This window comes from Hyposmocoma kahamanoa, unplaced genomic scaffold (assembly GCF_003589595.1).
Source record: "Hyposmocoma kahamanoa isolate Upper Pololo Valley unplaced genomic scaffold, ASM358959v1 88, whole genome shotgun sequence".
Taxonomy (NCBI): Eukaryota; Metazoa; Arthropoda; class Insecta; order Lepidoptera; family Cosmopterigidae; genus Hyposmocoma; species Hyposmocoma kahamanoa.
In genome coordinates, this window is record NW_020654466.1 from 16,817,608 (window position 1) to 16,839,391 (window position 21,784).

At 36.7% G+C, this 21,784-nt stretch overlaps 1 protein-coding gene and 1 long non-coding RNA gene across 7 annotated transcripts in view; both read right to left on the minus strand.

The window, feature by feature from the left end:
• LOC113235639 (kazrin) overlaps positions 1-17,429 on the minus strand; it is a 42,339-nt gene extending 24,910 nt beyond the window's left edge. For all 6 annotated transcript variants that reach the window (XM_026471455.1, XM_026471456.1, XM_026471453.1 and 3 more), the window contains exons 1-8: positions 17,382-17,429; positions 16,444-16,708; positions 15,932-16,183; positions 12,512-12,633; positions 6,565-6,736; positions 2,167-2,294; positions 1,324-1,500; positions 342-486 (exon numbers count right to left, since the gene is read on the minus strand). In XM_026471455.1, coding sequence (XP_026327240.1) covers positions 342-486; positions 1,324-1,500; positions 2,167-2,294; positions 6,565-6,736; positions 12,512-12,633; positions 15,932-16,183; positions 16,444-16,708; positions 17,382-17,417 — 1,297 coding nt within the window. In that variant the 5' untranslated portion in view covers positions 17,418-17,429. The remainder of the gene's footprint in view (positions 1-341; positions 487-1,323; positions 1,501-2,166; positions 2,295-6,564; positions 6,737-12,511; positions 12,634-15,931; positions 16,184-16,443; positions 16,709-17,381) is intronic.
• A 40-nt stretch (positions 17,430-17,469) lies between these two features.
• LOC113235824 overlaps positions 17,470-21,784 on the minus strand; it is a 180,516-nt gene continuing 176,201 nt past the window's right edge. The window contains exon 3 of the long non-coding RNA XR_003310893.1: positions 17,470-17,626. This is a non-coding gene — a long non-coding RNA (uncharacterized LOC113235824). The remainder of the gene's footprint in view (positions 17,627-21,784) is intronic.

Consider the following 21,784-nt stretch of genomic DNA (forward strand, 5'->3'; position numbering starts at 1 on the left):
ACAAGTTCATTATTTAAATTGAGCCGTCAGCAAACCGGCTCCATTTAACCTGCCTACATAAATACGTATTCTGTTACTCGTATACTTGGCAACATTGCTAATCCTACATAATCAAGTCGTCAAGCAAGCCATTATGTTTAAGGTATGCATTGTTTGGCTTTATAATTTGACTGTTGATAAATGAAATTGTTTGCTGCCTCATATATGTGGTCGTAATTTTTCAACTCACGTTATAAGTTATGAAATATTAATTACATGTAAGCTCAATAATGTGTTGGCCTTATAATGCCTCCCTGAGGTACGCTGTTTTACGTGTGTAAATGAACGTTGCTGAATATTACCTCTGACGCCGGAGTCGGCGCTACAGCTGCCCCGATCTCCGATGAGACCTGAGGGTCCCCCGAGCATCATTGGTGGCCCGATTCCAAGGGAGGCCACGCTCTCTCCCTCCGACAGGCACCCGGCCGCTTGGAGTTGCCTGCGCGCCTAATCGAATAACATGAATTTTTAAAGACATCTAAATATTTTCCGAAAATATTTAATTATAGAGGAGGCTTTAAGCTTTGCAGACTTAATATTTCCATTAATTTTATCCTTTTCCACCACTCATGGAGGTTTAATTCCATCGTTCTGCAAAAGTTCTTTCGAAGTCCAACCAAACTTGGCAATTACGTATTATTACAATGGTCGTAGATTTTATTAATTCACGGAAAATTTGTTTCTATGTCCCAATTAATTTCAATCGGGGGTCTAAAATGAACAAGATTTGAGTACTCAAAAAGGACGGTTTTACGAGCTTCTACCGACACTATTACTTAATCATATTAGAATGATTATTATGGTTAAATCCTTTAACTTTCCTGAATTTTGTTGCTACAAAATAGCGTAGTTGTGCTAACAGCTTGCCAACAGTGAACCAATTTTTTGCGTGATTAAAATTATAAGTTGTTGTAGAAGTTAAAATTGGCTTTTGTTAACGAAGTTAGTAAAACAATATTGCGGTAGCATTTGCGATAAATTTTATTTAAATCGTGCAGGAGTGGGGCGGACAGCAAAGGGGGTAATTAACACAGCATGTTGATGATGGATGGCCGCTGACTATCGCGGGCTACATTTATCATAACTTTACTTTATATCTAATCTGCTGGAGTTGGCTTGACTTTACGTTCTATTTATGTTACCATTTGAAACATGTTCAAGGATTTTTTTGTTGTAGAATACTACTTCTTTGAAGTCCGGATTTCTTATTCCAATTTGAAATGATTTTTTGTCGCTGCGTCCAAATTTATCTCACTCGACTGTACAGTACGGTAATGTACTTACCTCAAACAGCTGCTCCCTTGCATGGCGAAGTTGCGTGTCTCGAGCACTCAAAGCAGCAGCCAGTTGAAGCGATCGTTCAGCCTCGTCCCGTGCGTGACGCAACAGCGCGGCTCTTTCGCGCTCGCGCTCTGCTCTTTCCGCTCCTAAAGCTGACGATGATCCTCCTCTTGAACGCATCTGTTTATGATATTACACATAATCATAGACTTTGCCCATACAAAGTACATTCTCATGTTCTGACTTAAATAACTAGTGTCAACTCATAACAAGTTGCTCTTCTTTGAACTAGGTCAATCACAGTAGCATCACCTTACCTGTTTTTGCCGCCAAGCAGTAATGTGTACTGCTTTCCGGTTTGGAAGGGTAAGGGTGCGGGTGAAATTAAAGGCACATGGGATTTGTCAACTAATGTCTCAGGGCGATGGGCGCAGTGGCAGAACCCCTAAGATCTTTGCGATTTAAAACTCTGAGTGGCTCTCAACTGTTATGAATACCGTGTCGCTTACCACCAGGTGCACGACTTGTTCATCCCATCATATGGCATAATAAAAAGTCACCAATTCAATGTGTGGATTTAAAAAAATAACTTATTCCCATTCGAAATGTACTAATAAAAGTTATCGAAAATTTGTTTCATATTCAGTGCTTAATCATAATTAACCGGTAATTAAATTTAGGTTTACATTGGTATGCACCCTTTACTAGCAAAAGTGTCATTAATTATGTTGACATTTTCTCTAATAAGAATTGCTTTCTATGTTAGTAGTGAACACAGAGGACAAGAGAACTAGCTTGAGTGGAGTATACTTAACAAATAAGATTGCAATTTGGTCAGAAAATTACCTGTTCGTAATTCCTAATGAAGTCACGTAGCTCCTTCTCCTTGTCTTCGAGTGTGGCATACAGTTGCTTCATTTGATTTAACAAATCAAACTTTTCTGCCTTTAGTCTCTTCTTGTCAGCTTTCAATGCTGCAATAAAAGAGAACATTTTGATTTCCGCATAAAATAGAATGTTGCAATCTGTAAAACAACTTTGTACTCGCTTCTCAAACAATCAAAAAGCATAGCAAGCTAAACCAACTTACTCGAAATTTTGAAGATCAAAGTGTATATGTAAAAGATTTCAAGTGTACTTTGCTAAATGTACCTACTCTAGAGCGATTTCACGTCATGTACAAACCTCCAAAGTATATGCTGTTCGTTTTCCGAACCGATTTACATATGTGGATCCATTTTCTGTGCAGATACTGAACTCGGACAAATGGATGTGTTAGCGTAAGCAGTTTTATACCGAAATAACAAGCATTTCTCTAATTTTTCACGAAGTTTTGTATGTTTAGTTCTACGACAAGCGTGTCGCTGCATTGAAGTTAATTTTACATTTCAAGTTTTTTTTATCCCCGGTCTCTGTTCGGTAACGTGAATATATTGAATTTGAAATGCTAATTTCAAAGTTCGTGAATTTGTGAAAGTGGATTTTCGCTTTTTCCAGTATCCAACTGGTCAAAGTTTTAATTAAAACCTTGCGGTCTTAACGATAGTCAAGTTATCAAACGATGTGTTTAGAGTTTACTAAATTAAGTGTCTGTCAATAGGGAAAGCTGCTCGGTCATTCTGGTTCATCAATACATTAATAATCAGAGTGTGTAATGGGATGCCATTCATAGAACATGATATCAAGAGAGGTACCACAGTAACTAACGGTATAATCTGGTGATTAGTGAGGCTTGCTTGTGCAGATAAGCTTTGATCGGTGTTTCATGAAACGCGCCCCCGCATGCGTGGCATATGAAGCATCACCAGTTGAATTTGCTCATTTGCATGCATTATTGCTTTATTCAATGTGTATTGCTAGTTTAGTGTATATATATGCACGTCCAAAACTATATCGTCACTCGAACGTCTCGCTTTATGAAATTTAAACTTATTTTCGTGAACTTTTGACGTAATTTCCCGAAAGTTGACTTTTTGCATTGATTTCAACGTGGGATGTATCTGAATAGTATAAGACGTTTGGTACACATCGAAATGGTTTCTCGAATGTTTTGCCAAAAGTGGATGTAATGCTGGCAAGCAATTCATAATAGGACTATTTTCAGGTTAGTCTTTCTCTGCGTAAATTATCGTCAATTATAAAATAGCAGTTCAGAATACTACACTCGAATATTAAATAATACTTCATAATAATATTGTAAAAATTGCCACCGAAATCAGGTAGAGAAACTAACATGAAAATTACCTAGTAAATGAAAAAACTTCCAGCCAACGACGCCGACGCTACTATAATGTTAAAAACGAACAAGGAAGCTACTGGTTCACTTTCGGAACAGTAATATTTATATTCAAATTCTTTATTTTCTTTGCTTATGAACTCTTTCGGTGAAAAATTTACGCTAGATAGAACACGTAACAAAATGGGGTAGTGTTCAATTCATATTCATGGTACCTATACTTTACGGTGCCTATTTCGAATTTGGTCGGGGTAATGAGGTTAGTGAAAATATCAGTGGAAGTTCTGGGAGCACATACGGCGAACGTGACCTGTTTACCTGTGGCCCCTCACAGGGCAGCGCAGGTACTTTATCACGAGTATGGTTTATCAAAATGTAGGTTCAATACTCTTCAGTCTATCGGATTGCGCGTGCACTCAGCATATTGGTCAGTTTTATGATATCGGCTTTATACCGGATTATTATTCGCTTGACCAACATGCGGGGTAAGCCTCTTTATTGCTTGTACATAAAATAAAGTCTAAAAGTAACAACCGTATCGATTAGTCTGTTGTTAACAATAAAGTCGTTTTAATGATGTTAGTTTTTAATTTAAACTACATGCAGAATCAAATCTTAATTGTAGGTAAGTTAATAATATTTATAATATCGTTCATCCAATGCGTCGAGTATATAACCAGAAATAAAGACGAAATAAGGGTCATCTATCCCTGGCAACTCATCAGGTAAATTGGCCTTATATCACTTTTAAATATCTAAAACTCTCGTTTGCACTGAAATCACAAATTAGACAGCTGAAATAACACAGCGCCAACAACTGACGTCTGTGTGCGTCTCCGTATATTCCAAAAATATTCTGTTTATTGTAATAAAGATAATATCTCGAATTATGGGAGAGGGGGGGGGGGGAACAGCAAAAGATCTAATTACAAAACAAACGGAATAATTTTTTCACACAATGAAATAATTAATTAAATATGTAATTTTTCAATTTTCATCAATAATAGCAAAGCTCAAGTTAAACTGATCGAATTGATGTGACACAATTGGCGACACCCCTCAATTGTTTCGAATGCGGGCTGGCCAATTGGAACGCAGTTGCCTCCGTAATGATTTGGCAGAACTATGATAATTATGGCATAAATAATCTAAAGTATATTTACTAGAGAAACAAGGACAATGATGTAGCTTCAAGATCTTAACGTTTATAACATGGCACGAGAGTCGTCGTTGCATAGGAATTAAATCAAAATGAAAAGTAACTTTATTCTGTCGTGGAAAATTCTGAATTGTACAATTATGCCTTTCTTACACCATATGAACGTTGTGGGGTGCACGTAAGAAGCCTCCTCGCAATGACGTACGAATCGTATTCCTAGTACATCTGGCGCACCCTTGGCAACACTCGGTGAGAACCTTACGCCGATTGGCAAATCCTTTCACCACGATGGCAAACAAATCCCATGCATAGTTCAGCATAGCGGCTACTTGTCGCGTGATTACCGTGACTAAGTTTTGAGCCGCGACAATATAGTGTATGCCATAGATACGGTAGGAAAAATATGCCACCTCCAATATTAGGACCTCGCATATTTCAATTCCTCCTACGTAAAGAATTGTAAGCCTAAATTCACAACTTTACAGGGAAACTTCTTAATGTAATCCACTTGTTCTCACTTGCTAGGTACTAGCGGAATAGGTCCTAAAACGAGCATAATAGAATAGAATAGAAAATCGTTTATTCGATGAACGCAAAAATACATAAAAAGAAATGTAATAACATGAAGAAAAAAAGAGAAAACACAGAAAAACTTAGGCTCGACAAAAATAACCAATCATTGTATGCTATAACGCATTGTATGTATAATCTGCATGCCCCGTCGAATAGGTCACCACCTTGGCATATGCGGGGCAGAGTATAACCCCGCGCTGATTTCCAGTTGACAACATACAATAAAATTAAAATAATAATAAATGGAGAAGAAGTAAGTATTAATTAAAAGAATACAATATAATAAAAGTACTATAAAAATTCAATAAGAATATAAATCTTACATAAGTACATAAATACTGATAAAAATTGGTGCAATGTTACATAAGTCGGGTTTGTTCATAATATCTACGATTCTTGAGTTATTGCAATTAAATTTGGTGAATACCCAGTATTTTTCATGCTTCATAATTTTACTACTGAGTATAATAAACCTACAAAACATTAAGAGACTTATGAAAAAAAATCACCTACTTCTGTGGCTTGCGATAGATTATATAGGAGGAGTCGATTTGAATTAAAGCATTTCTACTCGTACGTGAGGCGCACTATAAGTTTCCGGAATGAATAAGAAAAAAATACTTAATAAATGGTCAAAAATGAATTTATTGTTTCTCAAAATATTCTCCATACGCGTTAATGCGCTTTTTCATACGAATGAACCAATTTTGAAAACATTTATATATTATATATAGCATATTTTTCGTACTCTTCGATAGCCTCTTCAGGCGATGAAAACTGTTGATCGCGTAACTGGTTCTTAATTTTTGGAAATAAATAAAAGTCACAAGGTGTCAGGTCGGGACTGTACGCAGGATGGTTCATAAGGTCAACGTTGTTCACCTTCAAAAATTCATTTGTCTGTCTGGCCGTGTGAGAACTGGCATTATCGTGGTGCAAGAGACTACGGCGTTTACGGTTATTTTTACGGAGTTTGTCAATAACTTCCGGCGAACAAATGGTCACGTACCAATCACTATTCATGGTACTACGATTCTCCAAAGCTACAGTAGCCACGTGTCCAGTTCATTTTCAAATGTTGTAATTACTTTTTAAATATTGTTTATGTAAGTGGCCAGTTTCGGAAACTCATAGTGCGCCCTATGTATGTTAATGTACATTTACGAGTACATAGATAGAATTTGAGACATTGACTTTGCTGATCGGAATACGTACGGATCCGAAAACTATGTACCCCTCCCATCGAATTTCAGAAGGAGTAAATATAATAACTTACAGTTGATAGCTTCTCGGGCGAGAAGCAACTCTTTTTCCAATTGCTGCGGGTCCAATGGTGCCGGTGAGACTTCCTGACTGCCCTCTCCTTTGGCTCTCTCTAGTAGTGTATTGCCGGTCTCGCCCCTTTCTGCAGCCGCAACCAAGAGTCTACGCACTCGAGTTAGCTCAGCCTACGAAAAATATATAGTTACATAATTTTTTTGATCATAGTTCGTGCATACATAATAAATACATACCAATGCCTCCCACGTGAGTTGTTGTAAGTCAAAATACCATTTGCTTTTTAACTTAAATATTTTCTTTTTTATGTATATTATAGGTTCCATGTTTAAAAGTAAAGAATTCACTTAGTTTTGTTTACTTACAAACTTGGAACCTATAATATACATAAAAAGTATACATTTAAGTGAAAAAGCGAAACAAAATGGTATTTTGACTTACTATAACTTACGTGGGAGGTATAGATAGATACCCATAACAGGTATAATACGCAGTGTATTTCTCAAATACATTTTGATTATAATGTGTGAAAACAGAATCAATAACATCGAAAACTAAGTATCTGAATAGAGATTCTCACCAAATAGGTAATTAGCAATACAAGGAAGAGTCTGTGTGCATTAGCCTACAAAATGTGTTATCAAACGACTTTAGTAATTCATCCTATTATATTTAACACTCAGCAGAGAGCATAATTATTCCTTGTAATAGGATTATATTGTACGGTAAACAATACATAACAATTACGCAGCGATTCTGGCTTTGTACAATTAATATTACCTAATAATAATCTGTTAATCCACAACGCATAGAGCTCATAATGTACCTGTTCAAGCCCACGAACATTGATTGGATGGGGGTTAGGTACCCGAAGGAGACCGTCGGCAATGTAAATATCGATCGAACTTTAGCAATGTCTGAAATGATTGAATTACAACTTTGCTGCCCTAATTAAGTCAACTGAAGCCAAATATTTGAGCCAATAATTCTCGCATTGAGCAGGTTTACAAATCGATGCCTTACTGTCTCAATCACGTATCTTGTAAAGAGTGATTACTCAGACAAAAATTTATATTTATTTTAAATTTCTTATCAAGGATGTTAATTTTGATGCATTACTTTAAGAATAGGTTCATTGAATTTAACTGCCTCCGTGGCCGAACGGTTGTCATGCCAGACTGCCACGCAGAGGTCCCAGGCTCGATTCCCGAGCCGGGAGAAATATTTGTATGGCCTACATTTATTTGTGGCTGTCTATGTGTGTATCCATGGCACCCGCGACACGGGCTTTCCCTAGTGCGGGGCTATGTTGAGTGTGCGTTATTATTAAATAGGTAAAAGCCAGTATGTGAATATAAAGGAAATGTGATATGAAATCAGTCTGCAAATTTGTACATACAATGCATGTTTTGCATTTCAGTTACTTTGTGCTTTAAGATAAGAGTGTGAGAAATTAAGGTGACGAAATGGAACATACAGGCCGTGTGATTTTAGAGCAGTTACACACAGCTACTTTTAGCAGCGATACAAATGCGCATTAGGTTGCGTCGCGACACTTGCGATTTATAGGCGGTTGCATAGATGCAAACGCCCAACTGCATTGATACAGTCGCTTATAATGAATCATTAAAAACTTGCATCGCGTCGCCATTGCATAGCGTTTGCATCGCGTATCGTTGCTTAAGTTGCGTGTGTTTGAAGGTAGACGTTTAGCGGCCGAACCGTTCAGCGGTTACACCGTCGCCGTGTGTAACGTGCTCTTAGCGGAGCACGCTTTTTCACTTTCGTACATTTCGCTCAGGCGAATGAACTAATCTGGGTGCGGGTATACGGACGGTCGCCGCCGCCCGCCACTCGGAGCGAGAAAACCTTTTTGAACGGAACACTGCTTTTTTTCACATCAATCATAATTTTCGTGGTCGTTTTTTTTAAATTTACTCTCTTTATGGTGTTTAGTTACCAGCACATCTGCCTGTCATATATGTAGATAAGTAGCATATACTTAGGTACTGTCTTATACATGAGATACCTGACTCCCTAACATGTCCAAACCGACCTTTTGGTTCTGAGACTCTTTTGGACGTTAAGTATTGAACAAAGAGAAAATTAAAGCAATTTCAACTTTATGATATAAGCAATACAGTGGAGTGGTGCTTGAAGATGATCAAGATATTTTTAAATCCAATACTATATTTCGTCATTTAACAACCAAGTAAATGGGTCGAGCAGCTTGTTGTACGGATATGGACTGCTAGTTACAATACCCGTGGTTCGATTCCACGAGCACTATTTTGTTTTAAAGTCATATTTTTAACAGCATTGTTTAACTTTTTAATATTAACGTTAACAAATCACAATATTTGCTCACTAGAAATTGTTTAAGTGGGGTTGGTAGATATCATTAATAAAGCGTAGGGTGGGTATGTATAGATTAACAAATCACCAAATCGCTCTGCTGGTCTGCACCAGGGAGTCATACCAAAATAAATTTACGGCTCACAAGTTAAAGATTAAGTTGGTATAACAATTTTCTCAACATTTTTGTGCTCAGAACCAAAAGGTCGATAAAGTCAGCTTGGGGGGTCAGATATCTTGTGTATATGACTGTACTATTGACTTACTGGCTATAGAAACTACTTACGAAAGCAAATACCCACTTTAACCAATTATCACTTAATTGATGCTTGTCTATCGATTTAGGTTGTATCTACGTACATATAAAGTAAAATTTGTTACAGAAGGCCAAGTAGATTAAGAAATAGGGCAGACTGACAATTCAACCGTGACCATGGGACCTGTAAAGGGCCCGAAACGTCGGTTTGTTTGAAAAAACAATTATACGCGATTTAAATCCGGAAAAATAGTTTCATTTTCTGTGTAACAATTGCGAAAACCTAAGAACTCGATAGTATCATTACCTATATGTAACAATTGCGAAAACCTAAGAACTCAACAACACTTAACCACATTTTTATCTTAATAATGTGCGAGACATTCACACCAATTGCCTGGTCTCAAACTTGGGAATTCACAGTACTATAAATACCAAAGCAACGGAAAACACTCCGGGGCACTACCCGGAACACTCAGACCGGAATAAATTTAGTTTAATTTATTTTATATTCATATTTCAATTGAAGTAATAATTAATTGATATGTCATGAATAAATAATTGAACATATCAATCAAAATCGAAGAATCATGCTCGATCAAATTCAAGTGATTACTGAATTATAAAATTAAATTATTTTTATTTATAAATTAAATCTTTTAGGACTCAGTGCCATGTAGAGTTCATTCACCATGTAGCTTCCATTTAGATTTTCGCTTGTGTAAATATATAATTTGAGATTCATATTATAAGTAATAATAATTGTTGTAATAAGAAAGAAAGTATAAATAGAGATAAAGAATTCTTTGTGCCTTATACAGCAAAATCCTTAGTCTTCCTCTTAATTTTAAGAAGGTTTTAAGTTAAGTGAGGTTTTTAATTTTTGGTGATATTATTTGAAGACGAATACAGCCTTTGTTTTAAGATAATCAGTCGCATCTAATTACCTTATTTATTTTCTACCAAACAATAATATTTTTGTGTATATTACGAGTACCTAATATGTATTTCTGTAGTCACATACAGCCACGTTATTTTTTTAAATATATTTTTTTTGAGTCTTCGTGTAAAGAGAGAAATCTTTCACATCAAATTACCTAATTTCTTTTTTACGAAGCAATGAATATTTTTGTGTATTTTGTGAGAACATAATATGTATTTCTGTAGTCATATACATCCACATCCCTTTTTTCAATTATTTCTTTGTTTAAACATTCTTATGATAACATAATCTCAGTACAGAATACTAAAAAATAGACCTCAAAAGTACGTGGAATTACATCTATTTGCCAAGTACTTTTGAAATCGGTTACCGCAAACCCGGATTCAACCCCTAGTTCGCCATTATACGGAACTCGACACAGGAGATAATAGAAATCGGTTCTCACTAGATCTACTCCACTCAGTTCAACTATAAGTTCAATCAGTTGAACTAATCGGACACAAATATTCCAATAAGTTCAACTAATTGGACGAAATTCATCCTGTTAGTTCAACTTCCAATTATTTAAATAATAGATCAATCACTACTCAAAGTATATTGAGAGAGAAAAACGCCTTGAATTAGAGAATAGCAAAATCAACCATAAAAATAATTGCTCCTTATAACAAAATTTAGACGCTATTTATAAAAATGAATCTTCATGCGTGAACAGCCACTCTTAGAGGTGGATAATTTTCTTCAAAATTAAATGGGACCACTATGGAGGTACCCTCTTTCCAACAAAAAAAAAAATCATGAAAATTGGTTCACAAATACCGGAGTTATCTCGTAACATACATAAAAAAACATGCAGTCTAATTGAGAACCTCCTCCTTTTTTTGAAGTGGGTTAAAAATGTTAAATATGGTTATTTGATATTTATATCGACAGCCGAGAAGTAAAAAAGCCTAAGTGACATTTAGGTTTTAAAACTAGTTATAACTAAGTAGAAAAATGTGTTAAAAATGTTAAAAACACACACAAGCACACAAAAAGTTACATGCACAATAAAAAGCACATAAAAAGTTAAACTGGTTCCCATTGGAACCAGTTTAACTTTTTCGCCAAATTAATTTGTAAGAATAGGAATCTATTACACAAAGAATAATGGCGCACAAATTTCTGTTGACATAATTTGTATGCGTCTGTTTATGAAAAATATGTGAAAATATAGAGTTTCAATGATTGAACAATTTTGATTTTGGGCTTACTATATAAAAAGTCTGGAGTTATAGATATTTCAGTTTGACGCTTTGGCGGTCATATTTTACATAATCGAATAAAATATATTAAGTGTATTTAATTATTATATAAAAAAAAATAAACAAACCTTCAACAGAGCTCAAAGAAGCTGCTTGCGACGTGACGAAAGTTCAGAGGAAAATATTTTTTTATGATCAAAAGGCATGAAGTTAAGCCATAACAAAAGAAAACTTTGTTAATACCACGTTAATACATACCATGCCCTGGTAACTCAGGCACATTTTTTAAATATGCCTTCTATGCCTTCTATTTCTATTAAACTGCCTCCGTGGCCGAACGGTTACCATGCCGGACTGCCATGCAGAGGTCCCAGGTTCGATTCCCGGGCCGGGAGAAATATTTGTATGGCCTACATTTATTTGTCTCGTGAGTTTGGGTGTAATTTGTAATTGTCTATTTGTGTGTCCATGGCACCCGCGACACAGGGTTTCCCTAATGCGGGGCTATGTCGAGTGTGTGCGTTATTATTATTCCTGATATCGGAAACTTTATTTGTCAGTTTTACCGTTTTCTCGCGTATATGGCGTCGCATATTTGGAGAGAGAAATATCTACATTATTTTTTGTAATAAAGTACTTAATCTCTTGTTGCAAATCGATCGAATTTGATATTACGTGAACTAACTCAATGTGGACCAATCTATACGTAAGTATTTTGAAGATCTCGTATTGGAGGTTAGATGTCGCTCAACGATAAGAAACTAAGATACTGACAGTTATAGATTATCAGTCCAGTTACATACTAATTAGTCATTTGAGTTTCATTTAAATATGATTTTATTTACCATTTCATTTATCAGACTTAGACAGGCCTTTAGTATAATTTGAAAAATCCAATGAAGTTATTTTATTTAAGCTTGTATTAATTATAATTATAAATTATAAATTGTAATTACGACATTCGAAGACGCTAAGAATTCTTTTAACAATAATTTCGCCATTGTTCTTTACTACTGGAAATTTAAACTTTACTCTGTTGGCATATCGTTGAAATTATATATAAAGACAAATATAATATTAGACAAAAGTTACTGTAAAGTTTAAATACTGGAAAGTTTATGAAATATTGACTTTAATTCTAAAAACTAACCTGTAACCGCTCATTTTCAAGCCGCAATCTCCTGGCGAGCTGGGCCGCAGTGAGCATCCCTGGCGAAGCCGACACTTCGTCCTGACGCGACAGGTCCGATCTCCCACCCGGCGACGCTGCACCTTAACATGAATGTAAATAATTAAAACTTAAAAAAAACCGACCTCAAAATTCGTGGAAGTACACCTATTTGCCAAGTGTTATTGAAATCTGTTACCGGAAAGTGCACGAAAGGGATTCGTACCCTATTTTGCCACCCCTAGAGATGGAATATTTTCTTCAAATTTAAATGGGACTAATAGTGAGGTAAGTACCCTCTTTCGAACAAAAATGAATCATCAAAATCGGCTTACAAGTTATCGCGTGATGCACATACAAAAAAAATGCAGACGAATTGAGAACCTCCTCTTTTTTTTGAAGTCGTTTAATGAACACCAATAAATAAACAACTCACGAACTTGAAAAATAATAACTAAAGACACTGATCGAATTGATGAAATAGATAAAAACCCTACTTTCCATAATAAACGTATTTTATTATCTTCAGTTTAATGTCAATGAATTTAATGTGTATTATTGTCTAGTTAATATTCATAAGCTAGCGTTATGCTCCTCAATTTATAAGTCGCTACTATTCAAGTAGATATAGAAACTTTCGTAAAGTACAGGGCGCTACAGCCATATAAATGGAATTGGTTATGGCGACGTAAACATCGTAATAATGTGAAAGTTGCACGAGTCACGAAAGCCACAAGCTGGGCCGGCCAGACGAATCGATTGCTTGTAGTAGCATGTCAGGCCCGGACCGCAGGTGTATATGAAGCCTACTATATTGTGCCTTCTGTTCCCAACTGGCGTATTGACTTCGACAAATTACGTTTTTGTGTCTGTACTCATTTCTTAAGACGAGGTATTTCACCGCGAGCGATTTTAGGAGGTGAGGTGTGGGGGTCTCTCCTCGCAACCCGCAATCCACGCGCTGTTCATTAATATGAGTATTTTATTCATATTAATTTACAGCGCGTGTTCTTATTTTAAGAACTTCCGGAGAAAATTTGACACAGTCGATAAGCGCCCGATGGTGACTGACGAGGCAGCGGGCGGCGCGGGGCGTCTCGTTAAACCGGTACACAATTTGCAAATTTTGGGATAAATGTGAATTTAATAACTATAGGACTTCAGTTGAAAACCAAAATTTAGCACGTTCTCTGTAGTACTTAAAAAGAAATATCTCCGTAAAGAAATAATGCACAAAGTCACATATTTTATTCTGAAATAATTTGTTTTAGCCTGTTTTTAAGATTTTATATGATTGGACAAAGTACATCCTATCGTATAACACATTAGCACATTCTTTATACAATATCCTTAGGTATATTGTATACTTTTTATATAATGGTAAATACCAAAACCATTTGATCTAACAAAACAGTTTTCCCCGCTTCTCCTCCGGCGACATGCCTTTTTTCTTTATGTAAAGAAGGAGGCAAACAACCAGACGAGCCACTTAATGGGAGGTGGTGGTGGAGGTGGAACGAATGAACGAATACGAACGAAGGAACGAATGGTGAACGAACATTCATATTTCCTGCCATAACCGTACAAAGAAGCCTGGACACCCTGAAACTCTCGGATGAGAAAAGAATAAATAACAAAAACAAAAGGCTTGTGACAAATTATCTCGAAGCGAAATGAGGTTCGGAGCAAGGCGAGAAGTCGGTATATTAATACGGGGCTGGAAATAGTAGGTTGCTCATGGATCAGTCCATTGGGAGGCGGTAAATTGCACGACGACGATGCCACCGTCTCGTAATTTCTCACTGATCCTATTATTCTGCCTCGATCCACAACGTCAATACGGCATTAAAGCATTGCATTTGCTAGTGAGATTGACACAGACATTTGCAATTTACTGCACCTGAATCTAAATGGATTAGTTTTTAACGACTCTTTTGCCGTAGCGCCATCTGTGAGAAATCTATGAAGGTTTTGCTTTCACAAAAACCATATCCATTTTCTCACTAGAACATAATCATTATAGATAATTAAATTTCGGTGTGCATTATAAGGATATATATCGAATAGTAAGTTAGTTCTTGCGAAGTCGGTTGTTTCTGTAGTTAGTCGGCAAATGAGCATATTCCCCAAGGCTGCCGGCTCATTACGAAGGAAATATTCTACCTAAGGGAGCTACGTATATACATTGTTTTTACTAGAAATAACTTAGTATCAATTACCTTGCCTTGCGTTTTCTCACATTGCTTGTATAAGGCTTATTTACTCGCAACTAACTAGAGAATTTAACAAAGTTAGGAACAATATTGAGTTTATTGAGTAACACGACGTTTTACTACCATGGTATTCAATTATTTTTTGTTAAATAACTCCATTCGTTTGTTATAATTATTTATTAATATAAAGATCGAACCCCTAAGAAAAATTCCTTCGATTCGGCTAGATACCGTGTCAGATGCTCTCCCAACTGAGCTACGAAACGATCCAGCAGGCTTTACAAGTTTTTGTATGTGCTTGTTGCAGATCTTTGTTTGTGGTTTTTAACGACTTCTTGACGTAACGCTATTTGTGAGAAATCTATGAAAATTTTTTTTTCACATAGCCAGGTACCTTTACAGCTATCAGCGGCTGACTAGATATGTCGCGATGATTGTAATATTAAGTTTATTGAATGTTACAATGTTTTACTATCATGATATTCGAATTAGGAATACTTAGGAAAAAATCTAAAAAAATGAGTAAGGTTATTTAATGCATGACAAAATATCGAGTCGGTGAGATACTTATTTCTATGAGAGTAGCTGCAGCGTGATTTAAGAACAACACAAGTTTTCTCGACCTACTTTAATACGCTGTTATAAGCGACCCTCATAACATTCTGTTCCTGTAGCGAGGCGATGAAGAATTTCAAACTAACTTCCAACTTACTTCATCAGCCAAACAAGTATTCTAGACTCGACTAGTTAGGAACTATTATTTGGATTACGAGCTGACGCTGAGATAAACGCAAACTCAATGTTTATATTTGCTGTACTTCTCTGTTATTTGTTTCTGACTTGATGATGTATATGTAATGCGAAAAGGTACCTTTTCCGTGTTAAATGTCTGTTTGATTGATTGAATGTAAGTACGAGCGTCGCGAACAAAAGGCATTATTTACTTTATATGTATGCCTCTTACAATGGAGCAGGCTTCAGATTATAAATTGCTGTTTTAAAAGAAACAAAAAATATCACAAATGACTAGTAAACTTTTATTAAAAATGAGACCCCTTTTTGTTTTTCGTACCTACTCAACACTGCACAATATAAAAAGATTTAAGACATAATTACCTTTGGAAGTATATAAAGCTTTTGTCTGTTTCCTTAACTAAATGACTTTTTTATAGTATGTTTAATATCTTACCTCCATCAAGAGACGCCGTAATATCAGCTCGTGGTTCAGGACCTTCGCTACTCCTGCCGGGTGATGTAGCGTCAGGTAAAGGCACCTCCTCTTCAGAACTATCTGCTGGATCTAGCACGTTTCTCTCGCTGGTGTTACTGTTCCCACCAGTGCCAATTTCCGCGTACGTGCCGCTGTCGCTTCCGTTTTGTGTTGACCATCGCACCGGAGATTCTAGTTTGCCGTTTGCTTGGTTTTCTTTATTGTCGTCATCTAAAATTAAATTCTTTGTTAACTTTAATTCAATTTCAATTTTCTGCAACTTTCAATTGGTAATTATTGTAGCGAGACGCTGTGCCGCTTCTAATTCAAATATGTTTAGAAGCGTGTTATTTGTTCTTGTCTCCATTTATCCCTTACCATAGTATATCAACTGCGGGTCACGGGCTTCCCCAAAGGTGTAGATAGTAAGGTTCTACATTAATTCTAATGATATCTATTATTTCTATAGAACTTTCATCCACAGAACTCACCTACGAAAGGATTATCCTTTCCATTCCTGAGAGAAAGTCGAGTTCTGTTGAGGGTCCCTTCTTTATCCCCGTTGAGTGAACCATTTCTCTTATCAAGTGTGCCGATGAGCAGCCGGCGTTCGGGCGGTATTGGCCGAGGGTCCAGGTCGGACCTGTCGAGTGCTGAGCTCGCCGGTGTGATGAGCGGGTCGGCTGGCTCGGGTTCCTCCGCTTCCACCCGAGCGCCCACCGACACTTGCTCGTCCACCATCTTGCGGAGTTTCGCCTGGCAATATCAAGTTTAGTCTAGTCTAGATTTGTATGCCTAAATTATTTGTGAATATTGTTGATGTGTTTTTTCGTTGCTGAGGTTAATTTCTTCAGTATTGAACGGTTTGAACGGAAAAAGCAAAGGATTTCGTCGCTAAACGAAATTTCTGAGGCACCCTTTTAAAGCTTACCCCTTCCAAATATGCTGTTATGAGACAAAGTATAGGCCATCCATAAACAAGTTCACTTAGTAAGCGCAGGGTTTTAACAGCCACACATTTAGGTAATGATCCGATGACGCCTTATCGGTGCGTAATAATCGACGCAATGTCGTCCTATTAAGTTAATTCACCTGCCACCGTTTGACGAAATCGTAATGGTCGTTTAGGGGTGCACGTTTGATCGCAGTTTAGGGGTTGACTGTGTTGAGGGTAATAGGCAAATTAAAGTGAAGCCTATAAGAGTATTAAAGTATTAAATGGCGCACGGTGGACTAAACTAATCGGTGTTAAGTCGCGTGTACGTGTTGTTCACGCGTGTTATTTTCCTGCGGCAGGATGTTGTCAAGCTTTCCTGTGAAGTTTGTTTTACAAAGCCCGGTGGCGCGTGGTGCGTGCTAATGCTGTTAATCGACTGTGTGGGTAGTAGCATGGTGTGTTTTATGTAAGGCACTGTAAGGTAGAGCTTACCTGGGCGTCGCCTAGTATGCGGCGCACTAGCGCCATCAGGCCGCCGTGGCAGGCGCTGTCATGCTATCCCCCTCCTCCCCTCCGCCTCATGGTCCCCGCAACACCTGCCACTTCTCGCCGCTCTCGCTCACATTCAAACTTTCGATACAAATTGAAACTATTTCACTTCGTAACGTGCTCCTTTGTTCGCGCACGGATTGATGCTTGTTCTATACGCGTCGCTGTCGCTGGCTCGTAAATACTATCTGAAACAAAAGAAAAACGACCTTAGCTCTACGTTGACAAAGAGAAGCAGAACAAACGAAAATTGGGGTATTCTTTTATAAATTCATCCTTTAAACCGAATTAGATCAATACGCATTAAAAGTTCAGCTGATTTAGATTTAGCTGCACCAGGGAAGTGATGTTTGATTTATAAACAATGTATTGACTGTGGTTGGTTTGTAATGCAAGTAATTAGCGTGTAGTTGATGAACAAATAATTACGAACTGACAACCAAAATATCAGCGATAGTTTCAAATAAAATAGTTCCGTGGTTTTAGTTATAATTTGCCTCAAGTATTGTAAATATAATTATTTTTCAAATATAATTAATTCCATAATAAAATTAACTTAATTTGGAATGGGTTATGATTGTTTATATGTTTTAGTAGCAGCAGAGCTCCTTGTGAAAGAGTTCGTCCAGGGGAGTACTGTCACCTTACCTATTTCTGCCGCCAAGCACTAATGTCAGCATTACTGTGTTCCGGGTAAGGGTGCTGGTGAAATTACAAGTACATGGGACTTGTCAACTTATATCTCAGGGTGACGGGCGCAGTGGTAGTGCACCTCAGATTTTTGCAATATAAAGTTCTGAGTGGCACTGTAACTGTTATGGACAGGCGTGTTGCTTACCATCAGACGCACGACTTGTCCGTCCCGTCACTTGATGCTATAAAAAAAATTTATATTACATCATATATCATCCCTTTTTTATTTATTCTTAGTACGTATAATTCCACTCCTTTCCTAGAAACAATACCGCTCATGTATTTATTCAATTTATAAAGACCAGTTAAACGTAGCCCTATAAAAGCTACGATACCTACGTCGTAGCTCAGTAGTTTAGAGCTACGGATGTCTGGTACTGATAATTTATGTTACTTGCTTGTTTTCACACATTTCGAAACTCAGGCAACTAAATTCGTGAAACTGAAACTGTTAGTGACAATTTTAAATTAAATTCTTAGTTCAACTTGGGGGCTGGAAGCTATAGCACAGGCTTCTACCTAGATTAGATTCCAGCTTCCTCACAAACTATGATCAGATGAATCTTGTAGTTTGTAAGAAAGAAAATAAACTTTTTTTTCTATTTTCTGAACGTAGTAAATAAACTTTTCAAAGTGCCGTGACACAATATGTTGTAGCAGTAGAGCTTCTTGTGAAAGATTTCGTTCAGGGAAGTAACTGCCCTAGGTTTTTCTACAGCAGTAATATGAACATTATTGCGTTCAGATTTTGAAGAGTCGATAGATAGATAAACACTTTATTCACTAATATAACACAAATAAATATTAAGCATAAAAGAAAAAACATAACACGTTAGTCATAGCAGCGAAACGGCGCTGACTTAGCATATGCCAAAGTTTCCCAAGGCGCTGGTTTTCAGTCAGGACCAACGAGAGAGCTAAGTTATTTGAAAGCAATAATATAACGACTACGCGTAAAGTTATACATTGATAATAATAATATACATAGTAAAGTGTAAATAGTGCATCTAAAATAACCTGTTTGATGTGTAAGTACATGAGCGAATGTGAATATAATTATAACCTTAAAAAGTTAATTTGTAAGTAGTCAATTGCTTTAAGTTTTTTTTAATACTCCTATGTATAAACGCTTACTGTGGCAACTTGTAAATGAAACAACACAAAACCTCGAGGCACAATATCTACTGTTTTCACCAATTGTTTGTGTATGTTTGTAAGTTGTCCTGAGTAATAAATAAATAAATAGCTGTAGGAGTAAATTGTGATTGTAAAGAGGTATTAAGTTGTATAGTGTTTTTAGTATATAATATAATTATACACATAATGTGAATAGATCAAAGCAACAACAACATTCGATTCTAGACAGACTACGTAAAATAATAAAAACACTACTCAGATTTTTGAAGTGAGAGTAGGTGTTGACTATACAGTGCTTTGAATTTGGATTTGGATGTAGGTAAGGGTGCTGATAAAATTACAAGCACAAGGGACTTGTCAACACATGTCTCAAGGATAAGGCGTAGTGGCAGTGATCCTGAGATCTTTGCGACTTTAGAAGGTTCTGAGTGGCACTGCAACTGCTATGGAAATGCGTGTCGCTTCCCACCAGGCGGCCGACTCGGTCGTTCCGTCACTAAGGGTCGTATTCCAGAACTCTACTCAATACTCAATTCAGGACTTGAGTATTGCAGTGAGCACTGAAAATCATACTCAAGTCCTTGCCATTAGAGTCGTATTTCCAGTGCTTGAAATCATACTCAAATCTGTTCAAATCCTGACTTGAGTTCTGGAATACGACCCTTAGTATCATACAAAACAAAAAAAAAACAAAATACTGTTCGGCAGCTGCCTTATATGCCACAGGGCTGGAGAAAACAACGCTATGTATTTAAAATGAAACTTGATATCACAGTAAGTACACGTACTCTTTATTCCGACACCGAGAGAGAAGAAAGTTGTCACACTACAATATTGAATATACAGTTAATGTTGCATTAAAACTATTGAAAACTCCCAACATCCCCTCATCGCCTCACATGATGACAACAATTTCTAGTCTAATAAATGCGAAATACCAGTATTATTAATAAAATAGTATTACTAAAATTTCTTAAGGAACGCTTGAGATCAATAACTGCCCACAACGGCCAAGAACTAGATATATAAAGTTTCGGTGAATGTAGAACTCATTAACAAAGTGGCCTCAGGCGTTCTTCGGCACAAAGCGCGACGACATTTTGACTATCTTTCAATAGCTTTTGAAAAGGGTTCTAAATTTGTTTTTAACCGACTTGAAAAAAAGGAGGAGGTTCTCAATTCGACTGTATGTTTTTTTTGCATGTATATTACGCGATAAATCCGGTATTTGTGAACCGATTTTGATGATTCTTTTTTTGTTCGAAAAAGGGGAATCTCCATTGTGGTCCCATTAAATTTTGAAGAAAATCATCCACCTCTAAGGGTGCAGCCACCCTTGATGCATGAAGATTCATTTTTATAAATAGCGCCAAAATTTTTTTATGAGGAGCAATTATTTTTGTGGTTGATTTTGCTATTCTCCAATTCAAGGCGTTTTTCTCTCTCAATATACTTTTGAGTAGTGCGAACCGATTTTTATTATCTCCTGAGTCAAATTCCGTATAGTGACGAACTAGGGGATGAATCCGGGTTTGCGCACTTTCCGGTAACCGATATAACTTGGCAAAACTTCAATATAACTTGGCAAATAGATGTAATTCCACGCACTTTTGGGGTCGGTTTTTTTTAGTACTCTGTCTGAGATTATCTCGTTCCGAGAAAGATCTCTAGCGAACGTAAGAGGAAATGATTATTGTATGTACATTTATAGCTACAACAAATTTTAGGCTTTTGAAACTGTCAGACCTGGACGCGAAACGTGATGCTCTCAAGGCTAAAACAGCTGCAGCCATCTTTTACTAATTTTTCGCCAGTGTTTGCAAGCATTTACCAATAAGATTGACTACTGTAGCTATCCAAGAGCACATGGAGTGTAAACAACCGTAGCTCTCATTTTAAATAATAGCAATTGTATGTGCCACCTTACTCCACACATGTATTGTTGTGATGGTACGCAAAGAAAGACTTCCAAAGAAAATGGTAAAAGTATATTGGTATAAAATGTTATGGTGGCAAATCTTTCCTTGATTTAGTGAATCGGTGGATAGTTAGTAATGTATAGTATAATAGGACGATATATAAATTTAAGGCACTTCAATTGTTTCTGACGAATTTAGAAAGGGTGTCAATCTTCTATTTCGAACAATCGTAAGACGTAATACAATCTTCAACGTAATCGACCCCATTCTGCACAATGCCAAAACGAACTCCTTTTTGTAATTTAAAAGCGTTCTTTTGACGAATATCGTCAGGCAAACACTTTTAAGGCGGTAATTTGCGAAGGATAGGCCGCTCCAGTTATTGGCCTCAAAATTGATTAAAATTCTAGCTACGTAAGCGAGTCGCATCCACTCTTTTTTTATTAGATTATGTTGAAAACCGCCGAGTTTTTACTATTCAACTTGTCTGTTTTTCTGATGTTGGTGGTTTGTTGTTAAAAATATTTTTGGTCGCTGACGCCAATTTATGGGTAATTTTATACGAAAAAAACATTCATAACAGCGCATTCTTTGTAC